This window comes from Callithrix jacchus, chromosome 18, assembly GCF_049354715.1.
Source record: "Callithrix jacchus isolate 240 chromosome 18, calJac240_pri, whole genome shotgun sequence".
Classification (NCBI taxonomy): domain Eukaryota; kingdom Metazoa; phylum Chordata; class Mammalia; order Primates; family Cebidae; genus Callithrix; species Callithrix jacchus.
This window is the reverse complement of record NC_133519.1, coordinates 38,494,649-38,514,245: the sequence shown is the minus strand read 5'-3', so window position 1 is coordinate 38,514,245 and position 19,597 is coordinate 38,494,649. Positions and strand designations below refer to the sequence as shown.

The 19,597-nt window shown below is 39.5% G+C and overlaps 1 protein-coding gene across 1 annotated transcript in view; it reads right to left on the bottom strand.

The window, feature by feature from the left end:
- RGS5 (regulator of G protein signaling 5) overlaps nucleotides 1-16,797 on the bottom strand; it is a 56,431-nt gene extending 39,634 nt beyond the window's left edge. Inside the window, exon 1 of the mRNA XM_002760307.5 lies at nucleotides 16,673-16,797. Within this exon, the coding sequence (XP_002760353.2) occupies nucleotides 16,673-16,716 (44 nt within the window). The 5' untranslated portion in view covers nucleotides 16,717-16,797. The remainder of the gene's footprint in view (nucleotides 1-16,672) is intronic.
- Between the last annotated feature and the right edge of the window lie 2,800 nt (nucleotides 16,798-19,597).

Genomic DNA, 19,597 nt, shown 5'->3' with positions numbered 1-19,597 from the left:
GTAAAAGATGTGCTAATGGAAGAATAAATATCTTAAAAAACAAAATTATGAATATATGACCAAAATTCCTAAATAAACATTTATCAGATAAAATAAAATGAAGATGAAATGTAAATCCAGAGGCCTTGCATGAGCTCCAACTCACAACTATGTGACCTTGGACAAGTCCCCAAAACAGTTTGGACCTGTTTTCTCATCTACAGAAGAAGGAATTGGTTTGTTACCCTGAATCAACTCTCAGTCTTTGATTCTAAGCTGGTCATATTAGAGAATGGGGAAAATATTCACATCCCATATAAGGAGCAGAATCTATCAATTCAATTCAATGGACTTTTATTACATACCTCTGTGTGATCAAAACTGTGCTAGGCACTCATTCCTAGTCTGTCATAATTGTCAGCTGTCTTTGACATTTTCTTTTTCATGCTCTTGAGCCAGTATCCATTTAATAAAATGTTTTCCATAGTGGCTAATGGCAGTTACGTATCCCTTCCTCTCAGCCATCTGCACTCACATTTCAGTGTAATTACAAACATCAGGGCCCCATCTGGACCAGGAAGAGAGATAAAAGCTGAGCTATACTTAGTAGATCCAGAAGATAAAAGATTAGAGGAAAATTTTTGAAAATAACAGCTGTTTTAACCCTCAGATTAGAATTTGAGAAACTCTTATTTGCATTTTTCTCAACCTTGACAGCTAAATGAGAATGGCTATGGCCCCCTAGTCACTTATAATATGTGTGGTGTTATGATATACATTGGTTTTCATCCACGGTTCCTGGTTCATAACCCCCTTGTTATGGTCTTTTGTGTTAATGGTTGTGTTGGGCCTCAGGAAACAGAATCTCTCCAGCCTTCCTTTCACCTACCACAGGCAGAACTCTAATCTTCTCCCACGTTTGCAATTGTGGGTCTTAAGACTCTTCCCTGAGAGGTCCTGCCTCATACTCTGGCAGAAGAAACCCTTCCATAAAAACCCAAGAGAAGGGGGTTCAAGGAGCTTCCAGATAGCTGGACACCTGGAGGTTCCCGGAGGGTGGAGGGTGGCACTCCAGGGAGGGCATGGAAGCTCCACACCTCTTCCCCCAGGCCTTGCCCTAGTCTCTTCCTCTGTATCCTTTGCAATATCCTTTGCAATATCCAATAAACGAGTAAACATTAAGTGTTTCCCTGAGTTCTGTGAGCCACTCCAGCATATTAATCGAACCCAAAGAGAAATCTTGGGAATCTTAACTTGAAGCCAGTTTATCAGAAGTTCCAGAGGTGGAAAATTACCACTGGCAGGGGGAGCGGTCTTGGGGGACTGAGCCCTCAACCTGTGGGAGTTGACGCTGTCTCTGCGTAGATAGTGGGGAAATTGAATTGGAGGATACTCAGCTGGTGTCCACTGCTTGGCATGTGGGGGTTTTTCTAAAAGTCACAGAAGTCTTCTTGATGATTGTTGTGGTGGTGTGAGAGCAGATGGAAAACATGTTTGAGGAGAGTTTTTTTGACATAGTATGAACTTACAGCTGTGGTGCACTCAGTTACTAAAGATCAGAGTTACCAGTGGAGTTTAGAAATGGTGGTAGATTTGACTTGTGAAGAGCTGGTTCACTGGATATGTAAGGAAATACAAACTAAGAAGAGGCATGCCGGGCATACAGTCCTGTGGCCATTGTTATGTTTAGTAGCTAAATTCAAAGTGCTGGGTTAGACCTCAACTTCGGACCAAGTTCAGGTGTGAGTTTGTCTGAGCTTTAGCCGCTATCCTGAAAGGCACCCACAAAAGGAAACATTATGCAGAATGGCAGAACTACCTGTGAGCCCTCTGGTCACCCAAAAGGTAGTCAACAGGGAGAGGGCACACCCCGGGAACTACTGAAACCAGGGCATATAGTGTGAAGGAGTTCCTTCATTTTGTGGATTGGTATATCAGCTTCTTGAAAAACCTTTACTAAAATGAATTCAGGGTGGATTCTGGACCCACAGTTTACTATGAGATAATTACAGATGGTAAAACATGATCCAGAGACCCTGGAGATCATTCCTGAGGGAAGAGCCAACCTGGTGAGCTAGATAAAAGCTACTGTAAGTTCTGTCTATCCCAAGAAGGTGAGCCATTCCTTTCCCCACATAAATGCCACGTAGAACAGCCCAGATGAAGCGGCTGTTGTGCTTAGAGCACAAGCCATGAGGGACTGAATTGTGAAAATCAGGATATTCACTCACTGAATATGCCTGTTTTCCCAGGACATGGTAAGTGCCATGGGCAAAAAAGCACCATTTGCATGGGCACTCCATATAATTTTACCGTGGCAAAATTAAATGACAATCTGGGAAGTTTTACTGAATTTGCTGTCTTGGCTTCCACTCATGGGTTGTACAGATGCTAATAAAAATGGTACAAGTAGTTAACAAGAGGATGGCCAAGGGCAGAAGGAAGAGTCAAAGAACTCTTCCCAACAAGGCAAAAATGTTAAAAAAGTTGTTAAGACATTAGGTGATCCGATGGAGCAAAACAAACAGAAAAATAAAGAGATGTATAATGGGACTCATGCAACCATGATAAAATCTTTAGATGGTTATTAAGAAGTGCGATGAATAAAACAAACATTGATGGGGTTAAAACAAGACTTTTAACACCACACTGACAACGGCTGTGTGGGTCAAAGTGATCTCTGGTGATGAAAGGGCCCTAACCAAGTTCCTTCTGTCCACCCCAGTTTAGAGAAGTTTAAAAAGCCAGAAGACTAAGATTACAAGGAGATACAGCACCTGCAATTGCTTGGAGCAAAAGTTAGGCTATTCCATTGAGATAAAGATTGACAATGAGGTCAGGGTCTCTGAGCTTGACCCCCTCATGGGAACCCAAAACCTTTTGCTATAAGTGGGTAAATGGTCAGAGAGTGGAGCAGAAAAGTTTCCAGAACTCCTAGAAACAGGAGTCTCATGCACTGTGGTACCAAAACCATCGGCAAAGTCCTCACTTAGGCTACAATGAGATTGAAAGAATAGAAAAATCTGAGATTTGATAGAATTTGAAATTTGATAGAATTATGAAAAAATTTGAAGGTGACAGTATTATGAAAGTTGGAATGTTTAAGCAGGCTCTGTGTGAAGTGGTTATATTATGGAAATCAACATTATATCTGACTGGGGAGTACTTCCCCTACCTAGTACTGTAATACAGAAGACATGTAAATCCACTCTCCAAACCATGCTAATAGAGCATGCTAGATTAGAGCCAATAAGATTGCTCAATCCTAAGCAATACAGAGTCGAGGCTGAATGCACATAGTCTTTGTTTGAAAGACTATCAGAGCTTAGACTGAGGCTTATAGCAAAAGCCTGTGAGTGCCTCCCAGTGAGAACTACTGGGACTTTGGACTAGAGAATCTCCATTTGAGGGTCAATTATTAGTTTGCTATTGGACATTAATTGAAACTGCCTCTGTAACTGAAGGACATAAAATAATCTTGAAACCTGAAATGCCCATGGTGTCTTGGTGATATCAGAGAAACACTCTAATGGGGATGGCAGTGCCTGGAAGAGTTCCATAGTGAAATAAGAATGGCTTATACAGGATCATAATACCTGGAGAATGGAAGCAGCATCTAAAAGCAGGGAACCCTTTTCCCCTAGGACTGGCTGTGGAACTGTGTGAGGAACTGCCAACCTCTATCATCATTTAGACAATACCCTATAAACAGTGCTTGACTGACAAACAGTTACTTGGTTTGTGGACAGCAGTTTCAAAGTGTATGGACAGCATCCTGTTGGAAGGCTAAGATCACAAGGAGATATAGGATCCCTATCAAAGAAGATAAAAACCAGCTCAGTCTAGTGGGCTGAATTGCATGCTGTTTGCCCAGCAATGATAGAAGAATTTAACAATGATGAAAGGCCCTGAGTTTCAGTCTTTACTGAATCATGGTCAGTGGCCAATTGCCTGGCCATATGGTTAGTGGAAGGCTAGCCCATTAAAGGGTTACCCACCTGGGGCCCCAGCTCTATGGAGACAACTATGGGAATTCAAGGGGTTCGTTAAAGTAGAACATACTGCTGGCCATCAGAAGTCCCTTTCAGGTTGGAAAGGTGATTGGATCAATAATATGTGTTTATTGTGTGTGCTCTCCTGTGACAGTCGCCTGGGTCCATGAAATGAGTGGATAGGGGAGTACTGCAGTAAGGCAGAGATGGACTAAATCGGACATACTCTTCTTGCGCGCTCTGAAAAACAAAATGCCAGTAAGAACTGTCCTGTTTGTCAGCAAAAGAGACAGACTGTGGATAGCTATGTGGCACATTCCGTGGTGGGAAGGCCATGAACACAGCTGGCAAGTGAGACTTATGCCGGTAGCCTTCAGGGGCTACAAGTGGGTCTTGACAGGAATAGCCACTGACCCTGGAGTGTGCTTTGCTTATGAGGTGTTAGATGCAAAGGCTCAAAGTGGTATAAAAAAATAAAGGAAGATAGTGCAGTGATTTGGGTAGCCAGCCACCATTTATTCAGACCAAGGAACACACTGTATAGCCTGTAATGTCCAACAATGAGCAGAAAGATATCCTTCTCAGAGTAACAGTTTAATGCACAAGTAGAGCAAGTGACTGAAACATTGGTTGTCTAAACCGGGGGCAGTGCAGGCGTGAAGGGCTAGCTTACTGCCTTCATGAGTGTGTTCCTTATGATGTCATAGTCTAACCCCTGGTCTCTGGCCATAAACTCCCAGCACAAAGTTCCTAAACTCTTATAATTTCCTGAGTGATAAGGGTGCTAGGAACACATTTTGTTTTAGTATTTGGTCTTTGACCCTGGTTCTTGACACAAAGCTCCTAAATCCCCTTGGAATTCCTGGGTCAGAAGACCATGTTTTGCTCTAACAAGGCAACTCTTGGTGGCCTCCTGGATAAGGGTTTGTCACTAGAAAAATCAAACTATGATGAGAAGTTTGGAGCTTTCAACAAAGCTTCCTCTGGGGAGAAAAGATGAGCTGGAGATTGACTTAATAATCAATTATGCCTAAGTAATGAAGCCCCCATAAAAATCTCTAAAATACAGAGTTCAGAGAGCTTCTTGTTTGGTGAACAAGAATGAACGTGTCAAGGTGCTGGGAGGTGGTGTGCCCGGAGAAGTCACAGAAGCTCTGTGCTCCTTCCCATATACCTTGACCTGTGTACCTCCTCATCTGGTTGTTCAACTATATCTTCGCAATAGCCTTTATGATAAATCAGTAAAAGTAAAAATGTTTTTCTGTGTCTTATGAGCCATTATACAGATTATTGAAGCTAAGGAAGAGGTTACAGGAAATCTCAATTTATAGTTGAACTTGGAATTGCCATCTGAAGTGCAGTACAGCGGGCTGAGCCCTTAACCAGTGGAATATGACATTAACTTCAAGTAGATAGCGTCAGAGTTCAGCTGAATTGTAAAACATGCAGTTGGTAACTGCAAAAAGTTAGGGAATTTCTTGGTTTGGAAAGCCCACACATTGGGTGTCAGAAATGAAGTGTTGTGTGAGAAGAGAGAAAAAGTTTGTTTTTCCCATTTAGTTTAAAATCTGAACTATGAATATAGGAAACCCCTATTTGACTAAGATGGAAAAAAATTCCCATCAATCCCTGTGTTCATCTTCGTGTAAGAAAAACTGTTTCTTCCTACCAGGCCCAGCTATACTTTCAGTTTGTGTGTACAAATCTCTGATTTCAACAAACAATCCATCTTTTATCCAAGTCATAAATAATATCGAGGGTGTATGTCTGTAAGTGTGTGTGTGCACATGCATGTGTGTGTTCAAATGACACCTTGTTTTGCACTTGGGTGATTCAGAAGCAAGATTTCAGACTCTGGAAGCTTGTCATCCAGAAAGCATCAGACTCCCAGGTCCTCCGGGAATGTCTTCAGTGTGACCTGCACTGCTGACCTTGTCCCAAGTATCCAGGTTATGTGGCCTCACACTCGCATGCACTGGTTATCTCTCACAAACTATCACATAAATAACTTGCCAAAATAGAGGAAGCTATTTTTTAGTGGAACATCTTGATTCTTTCTAAACTTCCTGAATCCCATAGACAAGTGCCTCATCAAGAAACAGATGTTCGGTACAAGAAAATATCAAAAAGAGGTAGCTTGACCAAAACAGCTCCACACGCTTTGCTAATAATATCAAACACTGGAAGGGGAGAGCACTTCACATTTTCACAGTTACTTTATTTCATGCTGCTTTTCTTCTTCTGACTCTAACATGATAGTTCCAATGTCTTTCTAGAATCTAGAGTTTTAAGGCTCTAAATGATCTGTCTGTGTGGGCTAGGTGCTGTTTTGAGCAGTGCCTGGGGAAACAGTTGGGAAGGAAAACATGGAGAATATAGAATAAAGGTCTTAGCCTTACTTACTATTTGTGAAACCAACATTATTATCAAGTACCTACTGTCCAAAGTTTTCAAAAGCTGCTTGGTCAATTCCTTTAAACACTGAAATATTTCCTTTTAGAATGAGGGAAAAAAAATCAGGTTATTTTACCTAGACATGACAACTGAACAGAATGCCTTGCAAATAAATAACCTCTGTTTGGACTTTTCAGGAGCTCTATGGTAGGGGAACATGAGCCTAAAAACACACATGGATTAGCTGTGTTAATAATGCGTGCATCCTCTAATCAGGTTGACCACACCTACAGATTTTCCAGGAAAGACCCAATTTCTAATGCGTAGTCTGGAGGCAAACCATATGCTCCTAATCTGGTGGAAAACTGCAGTTGCTGTGCATACACATGCCTGACTTGGATTTATGTAGTCAGCAGTCTTCATAGCCCTTCCAAGAATTGTCAGTGCTTCATGATCTAGCCAGATGGCAGACGAAAATTGGTTAATTATGTAAAGACCTAGAAACCTTGACTTATCCTTCTCATCCAATCCTCAAGGAGGAAAACTCCTGCACTGTTAAGGCAAATGACAAGTTTACCTCTAAGCAGCATTCAGAAGAGCATGAGAGGGCCACCCTTTCCCACTGGAGATAATGTAGTGTAGCATAGATGTAGTCTGTGGTACCACACACCCAAAGTCAGATGTGTCTGTGTTCACTTTTTTATCTTGCCCTCAATGACCTTACACATTTGAAGAAGAAAAAATGAAGTTAACTGTAAATAAAGTGCAACCATCATAAACTGTTATATTCAGATTCTAATTCATCCTCAAATTGTACAAGAAACTGAGACCATCCTTTGTCTTCATAGAGTTCACCAAAATAGAGTCACTTTCCACTGCCTGTTAATATATACTTTTCACAAATTGGAAGTATATTCTGAACTTGTCATCACAGGTCTTTTAAAGAAATATCAGGTTTTTTGTTTTTGAGATGGAGTCTTGCTCTGTCGCCAGGCTGGAGTGCAGTGGTATGATCTCGGCTCACTGTAACCTCCGCGCTGCCTGGATTCACATGATTCTCCTGCCTCAGCCTCCCGATTAGCTGGGACTACAGGTGCACGCCACCACGCCCAACTAATTTTTGTATTTTTAGTAGACACGGGGTTTCATCCTGTTGGCCAGGATGATCTCGATCTCTTGACTTTGTGATCCACCCGCCTTGGCCCCTCCCAAAGCACTCATGTTACAGGCATGAGCCACCGCGCCAGGTAAAACATGAGGTTCTTAACTGAGTCCATTCAGATTTTTTTAAGTTACGGGAAGAAAATTGCACATATTTAATTGATATCTTCTTTTTTTTTTTTTTTTTTTTTTTGAGACGGAGTTTCGCTCTTGTTACTCAGGCTGGAGTGCAATGGCACGATCTCGGCTCACTGCAACCTCCGCCTCCTGGGTTCAGGCAATTCTCCTGCCTCAGCCTCCTGAGTAGCTGGGATTACAGGCACGCGCCACCATGCCCAGCTAATTTTTTGTATTTTTAGTAGAGACGGGGTTTCACCATGTTGACCAGGATGGTCTCGATCTCTTGACCTCGTGATCCACCCGCCTCGGCCTCCCAAAGTGCTGGGATTACAGGCGTGAGCCACCGCGCCCGGCGATATCTTCTTTTAAGCTACATACAGGAGTTTGTTTCCCAGCCTTTTCTATATGACTTAGATGAAATAGGAAATTAGAATATAAATGGAATATTTTCTCAAAATACATGGTGTCCCAATTCAGAATAAGAAGGTGTTAGAGCTAGAAGGAATATAAAAGACCATATAATAGACCATGTCCTATTACAAATATAATAGTGGTACTTGGGAGAGGGGAAGTGGCTCATAATTTACCCTCCACGAGGTAGTAGAAGACAATGTTACAGCTCAGATGCCTGTGTTCTCCGTCCAGTACCTTTCCCACATGTTATAGCCTCTTATACTTGAGTCTAAAAGGACTGTGTTTTACAAATAAATTGCAAGAAAGAGTAAACAGGAAGCCTATTGACCAAGATTAAGAAATCTCAGTATGTGAACATTTTTGGATCCTAATACAAGCAATCCAACTGAGAAAAGAGCATTGAAAATATTTTGATACTTACTGGAGATTCAGTGAATTATAGAATTATTGTTAATTTTTAGGTATGATCATGGTTTTTAATGAGTCTTTATTATTTTGTATAGAGTTGATATGTGTTTTAAGAAGAAATATATGTTGATAATTATAAAGTCAAAAGACAATAGCTATTGGCATGGATGTGGTAAAAAGGGAACACTTTTACGCTGCTGGTGGGACTGTAAATTAGTACAACCTCTATGGAAAACAGTATGAAGATTCCTTAAAGAACTAAAAGCAGAACTACCATTTGATCCAGCAATCCCAATCCAATGTCTGCCCAAAGGAAAAGAATCATTATGTGGCCGGGCGCGGTGCCTCACACCTGTAATCCCAGTACTTTGGGAGGCTGAGGCGGGTGGATCACGAGGTCAAGAGATCCAGACCATCCTGGTCAACAAGGTGAAACCCCTTCTCTACTAAAAATACAAAAATCAGCTGGGCATGGTGGCACGTGCCTGTAATCCCAGCTACTCAGGATGCTGAGGCAGGAGAATTGCCTGAACCCAGAAGGCGGAGGTTGCAGTGAGCCGAGATTGTGCCATTGCACTCAGTCTGGGTAACAACAGCAAAACTCCATCTCAAAAAAAAAAAAGAAGTCATTATATGAAGACATATGTACAGGCATGTTTATAGCAGTACAATTTGCAGTTTCAAAGATATAGAACTAACCTATGTGCCCACTGACCTAGTGAGGGGCTAAAGAAAATGTGGTATACATACACCATGTTGCATGTAAAAATGAATAATGTCTTTTGCAGCAACTTGGATGGAGCTGGAGGCTATTATTCTAAGTAAAACTCAGGAATGGAAAACCAGATATCATATGTTCTCACTTATAAGTGGGAGCTCAGCTATGAGGATGCAAAGGCCTAAGGGTGGTATAATGAACTGTGGGGAATCAGGGAGCAAGGTTGAAAGGGGGATGAGGGATAAAAGCCTGTGTATAGGATACAGTGTGCAATGCTCGGGTGAAGGGCACACTGAAATCTCAGAAATCACCACTAAGGAACTTATTCATGTAACCAAACACCAACTGTACCCCAAAACTACTGAAACAAAAGTAACAATAATACTTTAAAATCTATATATGTTGAAAAATTATGAATAAAGTATTTAAAAAATACTGTACTATTTTATAAATGTATTATGTTTTAAAAGATGAGGTTATGATGACAAAGGATAAAAAGGGGTATCATCAAAGGCCTTGGCACATAATTGGCTGACTGAAATTATGTTTCTTCACTATCTACAAAGGGGATAAGAAAGATGAAAGGAAAATAATTATTTAATAGGGGTCCTTCTACTTAAAACTAGTCAACTTACTATAATATTTCATTTATTTCTTATAGCACTTTTCCCCACAAGATAAATATCCTCATTTACCGATGAGAAAATGAAGTTCAGAAAGGGTTGGTGACTTGCCTAAGTTCATAGAGTAAGGAAGAAATAGAGGTAAAGTTACAATCACCGTTCTTTCTACCCCACCGCATTGCAGTTCAAGCGCTGGACTTGCGGGAGGGGACAGACTGTGAGCTCACATCCTTCCTTACTCTGCACATTTTCTTTCCTGTTCCCGAATCCTGTAATCTTAAGGTAACTTTCTCCCATGGTCAGAAGCAATCAAGCTTTCACTGGTCTTTATCCTCTGGCTGACTCAGCCTTCAAAGTAAGGCAGATGCAATGTTACCTGAGAACTGATTGGAACTTTAAAGGAGGAAAGAGATAGGAAATTGTTATCTTCTGGCCTCCAGCCATATTCTGGTTCCTGTTACTAATGATTGATCCTGACTAAATTAATTAAAATTTAGCCGCTTTGCTCTCTGGCCAGCAGTACAGACAAACACCATTAACACTGGCTCCAGAGTCATAAATAAACTCTGTCCCTAGATATCATCTATCCCGTAATAGTGTGTAGTCCTTGCAGAGAAGAAGATAACCTTTCAGGGATGTTTCAAAATATAAGATTCTGGGATCTGAAAGTGTTATGAATTGATATCTAATGATTCAGCATAACCCAGACTAAACGAAAGACAGAATAGAAGGGGCAACTTGCTAGAATACAGGATGTAATTCACTAAGGAAGCTTCAACAGTAACTGCGTGAGGAACAGCCCAGGCAGTACAATTTCCTAGAGCTCATCTAAGGGATACCTTATTGCAGCCAAAAGAAGACTCACCTCTTTAATGCGGTTTTCCTCATGAAATTATAGAAATGCACTTTACTTTTCCTTGTCTCCTAATCCCCACTCCCCTTCTCTCATAGCAGGCACCTCTATTTAGCAACACACACTCTTTTTCCCATTGTGGCCTAAAACGTCACCACCGATGCTGTTCTTGGTCTCCCTAACACCCAGAGAAAAGGAAAGCAGAGAAAAGACCAGGCTGTCCTGGAAATGCTCCTGTCTCTATTTGCTGTAAATTCAATCATGCATTCCTTCAACAAAATGTTTACTTATTGCCTACTATATGCCAAATACAGTCTATATTTTTAGTATTGAATTATTTAGGCAAAGAGGAGGACCATGTTTCCCTGAATAAATCTCTTCCATCCTCAAAGTTGGGAACAGATGAGCACTGAAGAAGTTCCCAGAGAACCATATGAAGGACGTGTTGCCAAAGAGGTTAACCGTGGCTAGAAACTCAGAGTTCTCCCTCCTTGCTGACCTCTGAGAGAGAATACAGGTTGTGCATAGATGTCATAACATCAGCCATATTGGCTGTGCCCTCTCATCTCTGAGTCTCTGCTCATACCGGCCTGTCCCCTTGGCCTAGATGGTCTTCTTTTTCTCTCCTCTTCCTGTCTAGACCTGGCGCACTCCTCTATCCTCTTAGACTTGGTTCAAGCATCATCCTTGTAACCTTGTAAATTCTTCCCTATCCATCAAAACTCGAGGGGCTCCATCTACTACCTCAACTTTTGTGCTTCTTAGCACTTTATGCACGTATTCCTTCATAGTAGATTGCAACACTGAGCATTAAGTTTTTCTTATTTATCTCCCTAACTGGGCTTAAATTTCCATGGGAGCAGGGCATAGGTCTTTCATCCTTATGCCTAAGGCAGGTACACATGTTTGAAAGGCAATCCAAAGAGATAATTGATATTGTTTCATCAGTAGGAATCAAAATAAACTTTTTTTCTTAGTGATCCCCTCCAAATGTTATTAAATAGTTCACTCACTTTCTTAACATTATAAAGTTTCACTGCAATGTTTTCAATTACATCTTTAGTATATCAACGATAGTAAGCTTGAATTCATACTTACTCTCAGCAAGCATGATCCAAAACCCAGCCAGATGCTCTGCTATGACCTCTCTCAGGCTTCTCTGATGCTCCTCAATTCATTCCAATTGATCTATCAGTTGCTCAAGTTAACTGCCAGTCTTTAATACACTTGGTGCTTACCTTTTCTCTACAATTAGCCCAGGAATACGCTCATCCCTTTGGAAATCGCTGTATTTATTTATCCTGCAAACCCAGGGACCTTGACTCACTCTAGTGCTTTCAGAAGTTTAACAATCTCAGAAGATTAGTTTATTAGTAGTTCTGCTTATTAGCTGCCTTTCTATTCTAAATTGTCCACACTTGACCCACATAAATCAGAGAACGTAGGGGAAAACTGATTGTTTAGTAAAATAATAATACATTTTAAAAACAAAATTTTAAAAAAGAAATAAAAATATAAAATAAATTTAAAAATAATAAATGTTTGAAAATCACCTTTCCCATTTACTTTCTATGGCTTCTGAAATTCCTAGCATTGACACACCCTTGAGATGGACAAAAGCCCCAGTGTGAACTGTGGATTAAACACAATATACCCTTAACAGCCTTTTTAGTCCGAAACAGAAATCAGACCTATGCCAGTCACCTCGAGCAGCAGAGGGCTTGTAGCTCTTTCAAATACTAAAAACTGCACTGATTGCTTTATATTATAATGATATTTAGATTTTTAAGACTATTGCTCATTAAAATTTTAAGTAGGACTCACATACTTTTGTATATTTAAAGAGACAAATAATCCGAACTTTTGTGCAATGAATAACCCTAAGCACACAATTTTAAGCCTAAAATTCAAAGTTGTCATCATAATATGAAGCAACCAGTGCAGTTATTAGAATTTTAATTTTTTAAATAACTCTTTGTTCAGAGACAGAGTCTCACTCTCTCATCCAGGCTGGAGTGCAATGGTGGTGATCAGAGCTCACTGCAGCCTCAGACTCCTGGGCTCAAGCAATCCTCTTATCTCAGCTTCTGAACAGCTGGCACCAAAGGGGCAATTGCTGTGCCTGGCTAATTTTTGTGGGACTTTTTTTTTTTTTTTAAAGATAGGGTCTCTTTGTGTTGCCCATGCTTGTCTTAAACTCCTGGCCTCAAGTGATCGTCCCACCTTGGCCTCCCAAAGTGCTGGGATTACAGGCATGAGTAATGCACCTGGCTAATAGTAACACTTTTTGTTTCAGGATACTTCCATTTCCCCAAAGAGCAATATTTACTTTAAAATTTAAACTTGTTTAGAGGAATGCAACAGACTATGAGAATAAATTTTCAAAAGAAGCCTAAAATTCAAAGTGAAAATCGTAGGTAAAAATAAGATCTTCAATTGACACAACTCTTTTCTTTTTCATTGACCATGTAAGATTCTCACTCGTATAGTACAGGTTTCAATAAGCCAGAGGGTAGAAACTGTATGCTTATGGTTATTCATTACCCAGGTGTTTGGATTATTTGCCTCTTTAAACATATAAAAATATGTGAGGCCTACTTAAAATTTTAATGAGCAATATTCTTTAAAAATCCAAATAAAGAGTGGTTTATACAAATATATTAAAGTTGACTTTGGCTGAAAGCTTCTCTAGACATTGAGAAAGGAATATGTTCTAGGATTAAATTTCTCCTTATGTGCCTTGGAAAAGTGAGTCTGTTAATTATTGAAGTTTTTCTTACCTTATGTGGCAGATTTTGGTAATCTTCACCCAGTATATATATTCCACCTTTTAATCTTATGGAAAACACTTCTCTTTTTGTTGTTAAAGAAAAAGTTTATTTTATATTCTTTACTAATAAAGAGTTGCTGTCAAAAAAATTCCCCTTACATGAAGGAAATGATTCTTATAAATGCTTTCTTATGAATCAGCGTTAGAATCACTGAGCATGTTGCTTCTGCCATGGCCCAGCAGTTTCACCACAGGACTGGGTCCTTGATTATTTTTCATTATTTGATTCTTCATTGTTCCCAAACTTTATTCTAATTTTTAATTAATTAATTAATTGATTGATTTATAGAGACAGGCTCTTGCTGTGTTACCCAGGTTGGGGTATAGTGGTGTAACATGGTTCACTGCAGCCTCAAAGTTCTGTCCTCAAGGGATCCTCCTCCCTTAGCCTCCCAAAGTGAGGGGATTACAGGCATGAGCCAGCATGTCCCACCTGCTCTCAAACTTTTACAGAAAAATAAATCAGGAAAATTTCCTTTAATTATATCTCTTAGTAGTCACTGAGACTAAGTGCATACCTCACTTTGTTTACATTATGTTGGAACTGGAAAACATATGAGAGAACAATCAATTGAACTTTTGCCTATTAAATTAGAAAATACAGTCCTGGGAAAGTGAAATAACTTGCTCAGGGACACAAATTCAGATAATGACAAAACTGAGTCTACACCTTACTTCTTAGCTAGTACTCTTTCCACTATGATAAATAAATGGTATGTTATTCAGCTTTTTGTAAACTGAATTATATTTCTAAAACCATATAGAAGTTAGAACTGGACTCTTCAGCAGAGCTTTTCATTTAAAGCAGATTTTTTGTAATGTGTATTTGCTGCCCTAATTTATTTGATATGAATTTTTAATTATTTTTGTCTAAGCATTGAAGCATACCCATGTTCCTTTTGTGGCATGGAGAGAAGAAATGCAAAGGCAGGAGACGGTGTGGGGGAGGAGGGTGGGAGTCAGAGAATAGAGCATGGAAAGCAGGTTTGGAAGCTTTATTCAAGTATCATTTTCCTCTAAGGTTAGACAGTGTTAGACCCTTTCTAACAGCTTCTCAGCTCCACAGTTCCATTTCTCCAAAACATTCTTCTCAACAGCATTATAATTAGAAATTACAATTACCCTATTTACAAATAAAACAGATTATGAAATAATATATAATAGTGCACGCAAATTGCAGTATTCTACCACATTCCAGTAAATAAAAGATTCAGTGAATCTCTGGGGGAAAAAAGCCTGTTTCTTTATGACTTGCCACTCTTTAATACATGAACGTGAGTTAATCCTGGTGCATAAGAATTTACTGTGCATTAAAAGACGTGATCCAATATTAATGTTGCTAGTGAATCAGATATAATACAGTAATAGGAATCATTGAAAGAAATGTTCCATCTGTATATCTCTGTAAATATTATGCATAGTTATGAGAACACATAGAGCAAAATAATTAACATGGCAAATTTTCAATAGAAATTCTATTGATTTTTCACCAAATGCCAAGCAATGTGTTGTAGAATCACCAAATGCTTGGAAAACTGATATTACAATCATTCTAAAGTCAACTGTTTACCTATTAATAAGGCAAGATTTATTCACTACATGAGGTACACAATTTCAAACAATAAGTGGGCTAAAATCATCCATTAAAATCAAGTTGCAATTCTCATAGTTATAAAATGAAAAAGGAAGTAAGTATACATTATCTCATATTCAACGAGTTTCGGGTGCCTTTCAGTGCTCTGTGCTCTCCCTGTTTCTTAGGCTTTCTGTACAGTAGGTAAGAGAAAAGAACAGGCTGATAGCAATAGATAGTACTCACCTTTAAAACCTACCCTCTTTAAAACCAACCCTACCAGGTTGGTACAATAGACAGTATTGACCCCCTAGTTACGATCTAACTACTGCAATGTAATAGCTACAAGTTTCTTTTATGTAAATTTAAAAACAATAATAATATGCTATGCTTTTCTTTAACTATCAATATGTAAGTGAATGACCACAAGGTCATTAGGTAAACTATATTTCTTACTATGGATCATAACAAAAAAAGTTTGAAAGCCATAATTCAGAGAGTAAGGCTCCCTGGAGGTTTCGTATTCAGTTACTAGATAGTATTATTGGTTAAAAAAAATTATATGTTACTATGTTATCACCTTAAAATTGTTTTTAGGTTATTTCTAGAGTGGAAGTTAACAAAAAGAAGACCTGAGCTTGTAAGAGACAGAGTCATAGCCCATTAAACAACAAAGTATTTCAAGACAAACATTCCTAATGCATATGGGATCAAAATCAGCTTAATCAAATCCATTCTTAATAAGAGGAGAAGCATCCCTACTTCTCTCCATCAGATAGGATGGTTGGGTTAAGTTTTCCAACAAGTAAGATATTTGTTCTTCTTCTGTTTACTTAGCTTGGATACCTAGAATTCCCTCCAGAATATTGTCCAGCCTAGGGACAACCAGGAGCATCAAAGTTTTTGATGCATTTAGCTAAAAAAGAATGCTAGCTAATAAATAACCCCTGCATCCCAAGGGCTTTTTCTTTGTCTAGCCATCCAGCTATTTCTATCTAATGAGGTCAGAGAACAAAGAACAATGGGAAATTTCCTTCCTCAAGGCAAACCTGCCTCCCTCTTCCAGTCCCTGTACATTAATAAAAATTAACATTTATACAGTCCTACTAGGTGCCAGACATGCTTCTGAGTGCTGCATATACATTAATTCATTCAATCCTCATAACCAGCCTGTGAGGTAGAGAACATGGTATCTCCATTTTACAGATAAGGAAACTGAGCTGCATAGAGGTTAAATAAATTGCCCAAAGCTACACAAGGGGTAACTAGTAGAGCCAGGATTCTAATCTAGACAGTTTGATGTTAGAATCTATATCTTTAACCATACAGTTTTTATTCAGAATAAGCACTTACAGAATAGGCATCTCCTTGAAGGAAATGATGTTCTGGTTATTAAATGGTGTATAAAATATTCTAACTGTATAAACCTCCTAGCTCGGATCTTTCAAAACCTCTATATTGTTTACAGAGAAGAGACTATACGCAGTCTGCAAGCACTGGCTTCACCTCAGTTTAGCCACAAACTGCAATACCTCTGTTACCTCTGCTCCCATGAGTAAAGACTCTTCATATCTACATCTCTTAAACCGCAATAACTTGGTTCTCACCTCTCCAGGCATGAGTGGGGCAAAGCTGCAAGTCCTTTGCACATTTTGGCAGGTGGCTTAGCTCCTCCGCTTTAAGTACAACTTCTTAACAGCAGAACCAGTCTTTGAAAACTTCAAAACCGTCTGGGATGCCTTTCCTTCTGAGGCATATATAGAAGCTCTTTCCCAGCCCTCTGTTGCTCTTCCAGCCAATCCAGAGCCTTAGAGGAAGCTGCAGGCTGGAGAGCAGCAGCAGTGGGGCGTGAGGTGGAGGAGGGAATCCTTTCACTGCTGCAGGCACTGCTGTGGCACAAGGCTTTCATCTGCTCTTATCCCAAAACTCTCTTGCTGACCGGACAGGGCCGGGTTAGACCCTAAACTCTGCACAGGCCATTTATTGTTGGAACTCATAATCCCAGGCCAATGACAGGAAAGAGGTGAGCTTTCTCGTGAAGCAAAGTGCCTTGGACCACTGCAGATCGGTCAAAGTCATAGATTATTAGGACGGTAAGGGCTCCTGGAGATTGTTTAGCCCAACTTTGTTTCACAGTGAAAGAAATTGAGATGTAGAGAATTCAAGGAATGTGTATGTGAGTACTTACCATATGCCAGACACTCAGCTGGATGCTAGGTATTCAGAGAAGAAAGAGAAAGCTCCCTGCCCTCAAGACCCCGAAACACATTATAAGTGAGTGATGGAGGCCAGTCTGGGATGTTGTGAGCCTTCAGGGGGCACCAGGGAAGGTTTTATGGAGCTGAGAGAAAAGATTACTGTTTATATCAATCAAAACAAATATGAATAATTACTATATGTTCTTTATGAATCCATATGTCTGTGAAGGTACTAAAAAAGTGATCTGGGAGACCATAGACCAAAATCCGAATAGGGATTGAGTATAATGATATTACCCCGAACTCAGTTAATTCTGTAAGTCGTCTTCTGATTATTCTTTACTTGGACGACTAATGCTTTATAATTCTTTGGCCCTCCCCACCCTAGCCATCCTTGCCTAGGCTTGTCTTCCCTCCCCCTTCAAACTTTTCCTGTCTTCTATCACTCAAGGAATATTTACCTGAATATTTACCAAAATTTACGTGAATTATGTCTTGTCCTGTCGGGGCCCAGGGTGCTCACAAATTAATCTGTGAATATAACTGCCTAAAAGGTAGGCATGAGTTCAACCTAAAAACAAGTGGCACCGCATAATTTGTAAGAGAAGCTCTGAATTTGGAATTAAATATTGTTCTCATAATTTTCTCCATTATTTGAAATTAGTTGTTTTAAATGACTCCCTTTTTACCCTTTTTACCTCCCCTTTTTAAACAATGGTTGATCAACATCTATTAGTAGCTTGTAAAGTCAATGCAGTGTATTATGACTTGATGTTTTTAATGAAATAAAAAAAACAGACAAATATCCAAGTCCATTGCATATAGAAAGTATTGTGTTTTGAAATTTTGACTTTAATGATCAATATGTAAGTATGCACAGGGCCACTAAGTATACTATATTTTTTACTATGGATCATAATCAGAAAAGATTGAAAGCTGTAACTCTAACCCTCCCCCGCCACACACACACACACACACACAACCACATGTTTTCGAGACAGAGTCTAACTCTGTTACCCAGATCGGAGACTGGAGTGCAGTGGCATGATCATAGCTCACTGTATCATCAGACTCCTGGGCACAAGTGATCCTCCCACCTTAGCCTCCTCAGTAGCTGGTACTAAAGGCTCATGCTACCGCCCCTAGCTAGTTTTGAAGTTTTTTGTGTAGACAGGGCCTAGCTTTGTTGTCCAGGTTGGTATTGAACTGTTTGCTTCAAGCAATCCTCCTGCCTCAGATTTCCAAGGCACTGGAATTACAGGTGTGTGCCACCATGCCCAGCCATATATATATGAAATCCTGATACATGCACATTTGTACCTCCAGCATTAAGCATAATGTCAGGCACATAGACATCTGTAAATACTGAATGAGTTAAACGCAACTGTCCAAGTTCTGCCGTCTACTGACTGAGTAAACATTAGCAAATCAATTAATTACCGTTTTTGAGAGATGTGGACACTGTTCTTGACCATTAAATCTAAAAATGGAAATATAAAACCTGTAGAAGAGACTCCTTGGGACAAGAGTCTAAATCAAGGGGCCTTGAGGAGACAATAATATAGAAAAGAAAAACCCCAAGAATGCTGTAGTACAATGGAGGGTAATGTCTTGGCAAGGGCTAAAAATCAAAGCATATTTCTGACTGTCCCAGAGGAGGTCATGTGATGGACTATCCAAGAATGGAAATTATCTCAATTTACTAAAAGATGGACTAGAACCCAAAATGTAAATTTCAATAGAAATAATACTAAATCCAACACCTATTTGTTTTTAAAACTTTGTGAGGATGGGAAAACCAGAGAGCATGTAAAAGAGTGTGCTCGGGAAGCAGAAAGTAACACAGTGATTGATAGAGGTTAGAAACGGAGGAGCTGCTATTCAATCAAGTTTCAGTAGGTATAACGTTTCTGTCATGCAAAATGAAAAAATTCTGGGGATCTGTGGGGCAACATTGCACCCATAGTTAGGAATACTGTAATGCGCACTTAAAAAATCTGCGAAGAGGATAGAGTTTCTGTTATGTGATTTTTTTTTAATCACAGTAAAAAAAAAAAAAAAAAGGAGGGAGTGTACTATGTAAAATAAATTTGAAGTCTTTAAAAAAATAAATTGAACTATTTTGAAATCTCCTTTCCCTCCTGAGAATCCCTCAAAAATGACAGTAAATATATGAAAAAGGTATAAATCTATAATGGCAAAGAAAAAGAGAAACAAGCCATCATATTCTGTGTGATTTCAACCACCTCTTCATGGAATGTGAAAAGGAGTGATTAGGAGTGGTACCTAATGAAACAGGGGAAGAAATTCAGGAGATGCTTCAAAGAGATATCC